Below are 9,045 nucleotides of genomic sequence, written 5' to 3' on the forward strand. Positions count from 1 at the left end.
CATGCTATTTTAAACAATATAGTGGAATGTTAGCAGGCTCACAACCTATATGTGTTTTTGAACTACATGTGCAACAGATGTACTCTTAAAACCCTGATAGCTATGAACTTAGTGTCTTATTAATGAACATTGACAGCTATGAACTTAGTGTCTAATAGTTAACATTGACAGCTCTGCATAACATTGGAAACTATGGATTTAGACTCTGTTAGATAAACCACTGGCAGCGATGAACTTCGTGCCTATTCCTTAAGAAAATCCTTAGGAATAACTATTGAAGAACAAATGATTATTTGGGTAGATTCTTAAGAATTAAGAAGATAATGGTATGGGTAATTGGGTTATTTATTTTTCATGAAGTATGTGAAGAAACAAATTAACTATATTATTGTGGGTTGAAAATCCTAAGTAATCACCAGGTTTCCCAACATGACCCACTCAATTTATTTGTATCACAAGTATCGATATGAAGATACATTATACTAAAAGATTAAAGGAGATGCAAATCATTAGTGTAAATGAATGTAAGATTTGTTTATGCTTATGTTTTTGTATTCGCGATGACATCCCAATGTTTTAATATAAATAAAACACATTTCTTCGGACATGCTTTGATAATATATTTATCATAATTTTGCCTTTTTGGGGACAAATTCCGCAATACTATTCTTTAAAAAGAATAATCTGATTTTAAAATAAGCAATTCTTTTTTAAATGAATGTGAATTTAGGAATTTCACAATTATATCAATGTTATAACTTTGTATAATAAAGAGACTATAGCAACGACATCCAAATAAAAGACCCTCCAAATCGATTTACATCAAACAAGAAGTTGGTTTGATTGAGAATTTTACCTTAATTCAGAAGAGATCGATACTGTCTTGATTGGAGAAAAGAAGAAGGAAGCCAACTATTAAATCGATGATATCGAGGTTCCAGGAAGGATAGAAATAACGGTGGTGTGAATCGAGTTGATTTTTTTTCCAGACAATTGAATGGAGCGACTTATATTGCCGGTAGTTTTTAGAGAAAGAAAGGGAGAAATTGAGGTGAAAAGATCCATCATGGGATAAAAGAGAAAGAGTAGGTCAAAATTATTATTTTGTTTCCTTAATTGCATAGATCTAATTAAATGATCCTATTAATTGATAATGTAAAAATCTCAAAATACCCTTAATGATGTTATAAATTATTTAATTTTTGTTAACCAAAGAGCTTCTAGTCCATCGGTATCAAGTGGTGCCCTCCCTCTTTGAGGTCGAGGGTTCAAGTCCCGTCGTGGACATATGTGGAATTAGGTGTTAGTTTAGGAGTAGATTAGTATATTTGTATTTGCCGGTTAAAAAAAAAATTATATATATATATATATATATATATATATATATATATATATATATATATATATATATATATATATATATAGGAGTAGGATCAATTGAGAACACCAAAAAGGTTGAGAACGCGAGAACAGATCTGGAGCTTCTAAATAATAAAATCTAAGGCTGTTATCAAACGGGCCATTTATGTAAATTCTAAAATTACTTGTATTAAAGTGTAACTTTTAAATGGTGAAAAGGGTATTACAGTTATTGTATCTTTAGAAACATTAATTAATTCCTATAATTTCTCAACCATCCACATATTTCCTTTAATTCCCGTGACTCTCTTCATCTATCTTTTGTAAATCTAGGGCACGCCGCACACCTCACGCCTCCATTTTCTGCAGACTAACATCACAGAGCATGTCCACCTTCATCATCTCATCCTCCGCCATAACCCCTATGGTGAGTGGACTTAACGGCTTAGCATCACTCAACCTCACCTTCCACCTCTCCTTCGGACAACTCCTTCACTCTCGGTCATCGTCGCTTACCTTCACTCACATGCTTCACAATCGATACAGATCAAAGGAGGATCTCCTGGAGTACGTGGTGCATCCTAAGCACGTTCGCGTCGTCAAAGAGAATAAACCGATCATTGATGGCATCATGGCCGTTGATTGGATGTTTAATGGTGCTAGTTTCTCACCGAAGCCAGGGTCGGCGATAAGAGTTACATTTCTGAAGTTGAAGGGGAATTTAGGGGAAAATGAGAAAGCTAGGGTTTTGGAAGTGATTGGATGAATTAAAGATCAGTTTCAAGCGATTGAACAGCTAAGTTTGGGTGAGAATTTCTCTCATGAAAGGGCGAAAGGGTTTACAATCGCTTCAATTGCTTTTTTGCCTGGGCAGGCTAATTTGGAGGCACTGGATTCAAATTCGGAAGGTGTGAACTCGCATGAGGAGAAAGCCGGTGATTCCATAAAGAGCGTGGTGGTTGTTGATTACCTGATTCCACCTCCGCAGGTGGCTAACCTCTAATGGATGCCTGTTCTAGGTTCTCAATTATCGATCTACTCTTTTTTTGTTCTAATTGATTTTTCTAAATCATCAGTTCTTTGTAGGAAAAGAACACGATTCGTTCATCACTAGGTAGCTAAGTTTCTTTTTTTTAACCCTTTTATTCATTCTCGCATCTTTACTTGGTTGTGTTATCAACCTTGTGAAAATCTTGGTTGCAAGTGGAGAACTTGATCATGAATTATGAATTTGTGATTGTTGTTTGTATTTTGTTATGGAAATTTAAAGTTATTTTATTGAAAAGTTTAGGAAACATTATAAGAGTAGGCATGTAATGTATTTTATTCACTATTGATTGTATATCTTCCATTACTGCTTGTAACATGATTCATTTTTAAATAATGATTTTTTTTTGATTTTGTAATATAACTTTGTTTTTTCAAATTCAGGAAAACGATGTGGCTAGTTCATCAAAGGTATTTTGCATAGTGGATGACTATTAGGAAACATTCAAGAGTATTTAGAAGACTCTCAAGGGAATGTCCAAACCGATAAACCAGATTTTATAAATAGGTTGTTTGAGTTTAATCATCAATGAATAGAACTATATTATAATATCATGTGTTTATACCTTAATGATTTTTGTTTTGAACAGGTTTAATGTAAGAGCTTGATTTTTTGAATAATGATAATTGTAAGCAAGGAAATCGACAACATGATCAAGGGCGCCCCTCTTTGAATTCATTTATGATTAGTGGTATATTTATCAATGAATATAACGACTGGAAATGTTTAAATTTAGATGTCTTTTGTATTTTGTTAAAATATATTCATATATGGTTAGAAATGTATGGTTGAATTTGTATTCATGTATGATTATGATTAGATGTTCATTCTTTTGTAATGAAATGATTTCGTTTAGAGTTGTATTCATTTATGATTATGATTAGTGGTTTCTTCTTTCGAATGAAATGATGAATTCTCAAACATTCTTTGTTGTCAATTCATGAAAAAAAAAACGAGTCTAATCATTGCATCTTCACTTATAAATATGACATTACTTGATAAAAATAAAGCAAAAAATTAGCAAAATTTTATTCTATGCATTCAAGATAAAATAGTTTGATATTTATTCATTTATGAACATTAATTAGGTAAAGCAAGATAAAATTTTTTGATTTTTAAATTCAAAAGGAAAATTGTTAGAATTTTTTTATCTTTAATTAATAATATAAAAACAATGAATAATTCTCGTTTTAGTAACCGTAATTTGAATCCCTAAAATTTAGTAACATACCATTTTTATTTTATTTTTTATAATTTAATTAAAGGGCACATTTACCTATATACCCTTGTATATTGATTGGTTCAAAATTGTTCTCGCGTTCTCAACCTTTTAGGTGTTCTCATTTGATCATATATATATATATATATATATATATATATATATATATATATATATATATATATATATATATATATATATATATATATAATAAGTTAATCTAAACAATTTTTTTTAAATGAGTTATTAGCTTATACCATTTTTCCACCACATAAATAATCCAAACATTTAAAAAAAATGATGGTTCAACTTATAGGTTCTTTTCACCGCATAAACGAATACAAATATTTTTTAAAAAAAAAATTATCACTAAATAAAATAATAAATAACTTAAAAAAAACAATACTTAAAATAAACAATCTCAAACACCCTTACCATGTCTTTAATTTCACAAAATATTAATCTCTTTACACGATATTAATTATATTATTTAATTTGAAACGTCACTAAAGTAATTTTACTAATAAAAATTTCGTAAACTATTTACGAAATCTTTTTTTTTTTTTTTTAATTTTTTTTTATTTCAAAAAAATACATCTATAAAATATATAATTTTTATTATCTTATAATAAATATATAAAATATGATAATTTTATATTGAACATCTCGACTTTTTGATATTTTTGTGCTCATCTTTTTCTCAAACATTCTGAAATTGCAAAACGACGTTTGTATTAGTTTGAAAAATAACATCACATATGCAGTATGCAAGAAAAGGTCATTGTTTAATTTTATGTCTTCCTTTCGGGTTTGCTGATTGTATGTTTCCTGCCGTGTATCTGGGTTTCCTTTGATTGACATGATACCAAAGAAAAATCAAAGGAAATGGTCATGAATTGTCATTACAAGGAAAGGAACCATATGGACCAATCTTTATTTTCTGCCCACATGAGACTTTTTGCATTATTTGTAGACTCAAAAAGTCTTTCTGTTGACATTAAAGCAACGATCTTATTATTCATTACATCCTCATTCCATCATTGTTGTCCATCATTCCACCAATTTCATATGGCTGCAGCCCAATTGCGTCTCGTCTTTATAACTATTGTCCTACGTTTCATAGCTGCACAACAGAATGATGGTTCTGTATCTGTTGGTGCATCACTCAAAGCCACATCCGATGTGAAACCATGGCTTTCATCATCTGGTGAATTTGCCTTTGGGTTCAAACAAGTTCAGGGTAACGATAATTTCTTGTTATCCATATGGTACGAGAAGATACCTGACAAGACCATCGTCTGGTATCCAGAAGAAGGTCGGATGGTGCCTACAGGATCCAAAGTTGAGCTACTTCGTGAAAGTGGACTCGTACTCACGGATCCTCAGGGCACAGAGGTATGGAGATCTGGATCCATTTCCGGTGTTGCATCAGGTTTTATGAATGATACAGGTAACTTCGTGGTTTTTGGTGGCAATTCTCGCAAGTTATGGGGTAGTTATGATTTTCCAGCAAACACCCTGTTGCCTACTCAGGTTATGGAGAGAGGTGGAGGGATGAATTCAACAATCAGTCCAACAAACTTCTCTGGTGGACGATTCCAGTTACGTCTGCTTCCAGATGGGAATCTTGTTCTTAACATTCGAGATACACTTTCAGGTAATACTTATGATGCTTACTATATCAGTGGCACATATGATGATTCTAATTCAACAAACTCCGGTGAACAAGTGATATTCGATGCAACGGGATACATGTATATATTGAGAAGAAATGGCCAACGATTTGATCTTACTCCAAGAGGCTCACTTCCTTCTGGAGATTATTATCACAGAGCTACTCTAGACTCTGATGGGGTTTTTCGCCAATATTACTTCCCCAAGAATCCCATCTCCAATACAAATTGGGAAGTTATATGGTTCGTGCCAGATAACATATGTGTGGATTCAAGTGATCGTTCAAGCACTGGAGCTTGTGGGTTTAACAACGTTTGCAGTTTTGATGGTAACCGGCCAAACTGTGAATGCCCAAAGGGTTTCTCATTGCTTGATCCAAATAATCCAAGTGGTGATTGCAAGCCTGATTTCACTCCAACATGTGATGAAGTTGACTCCAATAATGGGCGAGGCATGTTTGATTTCATCGAGCTCCAAAATATTGATTGGCCATTTTCAGACTATGTGCATATGAACCCAAGTAATGAAAACACCTGTAAAAGTTCCTGCTTGGAAGATTGTTTCTGTGCTGTTGCAATATATAGGGACACCCAATGTTGGAAGAAGAAGCTTCCACTTTCTAACGGGAGGAAGGTTGATTCAGCTAATGTGAGGGCGTTCGTGAAATACCAGATTGGTGATCATCCTCTTCAAAACCCTCTTGGGCTTCCTGGAAAAAATAAAGATCGAAGAAGTCTGATAGTTGTCGGATCGGTTCTCCTAGGTACTTCAGTGTTTATCATCTTTGTATTGACTGGTGTGATTTGTGTGGGTTTCTTTGTAATCTACAAGAAGAAGCCTATGAACACATATTCAATTCGTAAAGCTGTTGAAACCAATCTGCCTTCTTTTACGTATCAAGAACTAGTTGAAGCTACAGATGGATTCAAAGATGAACTGGGAAAGGGGGGTTTTGGGATAGTCTATAAAGGTGTGATAGGAAAAAAGATCGTAGCTGTGAAGAAGTTGAATACTGTAGTTCATGATAGTGATAAGGAATTCAAAACGGAGGTTGACACCATTGCAAAAACTCATCATAAAAATTTGGTACAGCTTCTTGGGTATTGTGATGAAGGTGATCAGCGACTATTGGTTTATGAGTACATGAGCAATGGCACTTTGGCGATGTTTCTTTTTGGGGACACAAGACCGACATGGAGACAGAGGAGTCATATTGCTGTTGGGATTGCTAAGGGACTCGCATACCTTCATGAAGAATGTAGCACCCAAATCATTCACTGTGACATAAAGCCTAAAAATATACTTCTTGATGACTACTGCAATGCTAAGATTTCTGACTTTGGAATGGCAAAACTTTTGATGTTGAATCAAAGTCATACGAACACTGGAATAAGAGGAACAAAAGGTTATCTTGCTCCTGAATGGTTTAGGAACACACCTGTCACAATAAAGGTTGATGTCTATAGCTTTGGAGTTTTGCTTTTAGAGATCATTTCATGCCGAAAGAGCTTGGTGTTTGAGAGTGATGATGAAGGGATGGTGGTTTTAACTGATCTTGCATGGGATTGCTATCAAGAAGGTCGGCTGGAGGCATTTGTTGAGAATGATTTGGAGGCCTTAAATGACCACAAAAAACTTGCAACATTTGTGATGGTTGGTCTTTGGTGTGTACAAGAAAACTCGTCATTGAGGCCTACCATGAGGAAGGTCAACCAGATGCTTGAGGGAGGAATTGAAGTGGTGGAACCTCCATGTCCATACAGCTCTTTCTCTGTTACCAATTACTAAACTCTCGCCACTTGTTCCATGTAATTGCTATATTCTGTTTTTATGGTCAGTTTTTGTGTTAGCACCATCTTCCGTAATCTGTAAGCATATACAAATTGTAAAATACCCTTTGCATTATCAAGTTGAGGTTGGTTCTCTTTCAAGTTTTACTATCTATCTATCTATATATACGATTGATTCTGGATCAATATTTTAGTTATTTTAACAAAAGAAATTAATGCATATATATATATATATATATATATATATATATATATATATATATATATATATATATATATATATATATATATATATATATATATATATATATTCCCATTATTCCTTCTGAATTTTAGGATTTTTGAACTATCATGGCGGGTAGATGTTAATGCTCTTCATTTTAGAAAATTGCTATTGGAGTTAATCTTAAAACATCTTCATTTTTTAAGAATGAAGAATATAGAAACTGTTATCACAAAGAACTAACATAAGTTTTATGAACTCCACAGCACAATTACAATATTCTGGACATATTTATACACAAAGAAAAGGTGCAACCATTCATAACCGTCATACCCTTCAAATTTGTTGGTTATTTAATAACAATAACTACCAATTAACTAAATACATAATAACTAGCTTTAACTTCCATAATTAACTAACTTCTGGTTACTAACTAATAATTAATAACCACCTTTAAGAATTACCAAACTAACCCTAAGTCTAGCTTGCATTTCAACTAAACTCTAGCAAACCCAAAAGCAGCAAACATACTGATGTGAAATCTTTTACCAACCAGACTAGGCTCCTCCTAACCCAATACAAATTGTGTTTGTGATTTTAGGGCTATTTCATACCACCACCGCCACTGTGTTCTTATCGCGTGACCACCACCGTCACTATGTTCTTCTCTGGCCGTAACATTCTGTTTTGAGAAGTTTCTTATTTTGGGATTATGGACAATAAATGGATTAAGTAAAGGTCTTGGGCTTCAAAAGAATGGGGTTTAGACCTTATTGGATGATGATAATGTTCGATAAGTGATTAAATCCTTGGTTTGTGTCTTAGAGTCAAGGGGTAAAATGGGAAAAATGATGGTTTAGACTTCTTTCATGAATTATGATTTTTAGTTCTACATGTGTTAAGCTAAAATTAACTAGATAGAATTATGGGTCCGTCAATACCTTTCAGTGGATATAAAGATCGCTGAAAACGGAGTTGAAACGAAGAAGTTATGACTATTTGAAGTTGGAGCGACATTGGGTGAAACTCGTTCTCACGATGTGAGAGTGCTCACGAGGTGAGAATATATTCTCACGACATGAGAACAGTGCAACCCAAAGCCTACATAAGTTTTAGGGTTTTCAATGTATTTAAAGGTAAAGATTCACCTTTTAAGGTATTTTCTAAGCCTCCGTCCTATCTAAAACCTCTTAGGAGAAACCCTAGCTTCCATTTTCAAGATTCGAGCCTCCCCTCTCCTCTCTCATCCATTTTTGGATTTTTTGGTGGTTTTGGAGCAATGTATTCATGCAAGATTGATTATTGAAGCTTGACAATTGGAGATCTCAACTCTTATATACCTTCTAGACCTTTGTAAGTTATAAAGTTCCAAGCTTTATTGAATATTCATCTTGGATCTAAGTATATTTGGTGTGTTGGTCTATTTTAATGAGTTTTTAGTGATAGTTGGGAATAAAGTTTGCAACTTTATTACTCTCCAAAGTCCCAAGAGCATTGTATGTTTCATATATTGACTCCCACACCCTTTTGATCAGTTTAGAATGTTTTCTTGGACCTCTTTGTAACAACCCAAATTTTCAAAGGAAAATTTTCATTTTCAAATAATCAAAACATTTCTAATAAACCACAAAATCTCAAGAGCAATTTTTTTCAAATTCATAATATTAATATTATTTCAACTATCAGAGTGTCCCAAAAAACGCCTGAGAGAGTGCATGCCACGCCATCAAAC

The 9,045-nt window shown here is 33.4% G+C and overlaps 1 protein-coding gene and 1 pseudogene across 1 annotated transcript; both read left to right on the top strand.

Annotated features, from left to right (window-relative positions):
- The first annotated feature begins 1,744 nt into the window (after nt 1-1,744).
- On the top strand, nt 1,745-2,362 carry LOC145006918 (stress-response A/B barrel domain-containing protein UP3 pseudogene; annotated as a pseudogene).
- A 2,308-nt stretch (nt 2,363-4,670) lies between these two features.
- On the top strand, nt 4,671-7,209 carry LOC145037178 (G-type lectin S-receptor-like serine/threonine-protein kinase RLK1). Its single transcript, XM_078985774.1, has one exon. It carries the CDS (start codon nt 4,695-4,697, stop codon nt 7,086-7,088), a length of 2,394 nt encoding a protein of 797 aa, XP_078841900.1. The 5' UTR covers nt 4,671-4,694; the 3' UTR covers nt 7,089-7,209.
- The last annotated feature ends 1,836 nt before the right edge of the window (nt 7,210-9,045 follow it).

Source organism: Lactuca saligna, chromosome 1 (assembly GCF_052625555.1).
Source record: "Lactuca saligna cultivar CGN05327 chromosome 1, ASM5262555v1, whole genome shotgun sequence".
NCBI lineage: Eukaryota > Viridiplantae > Streptophyta > Magnoliopsida > Asterales > Asteraceae > Lactuca > Lactuca saligna.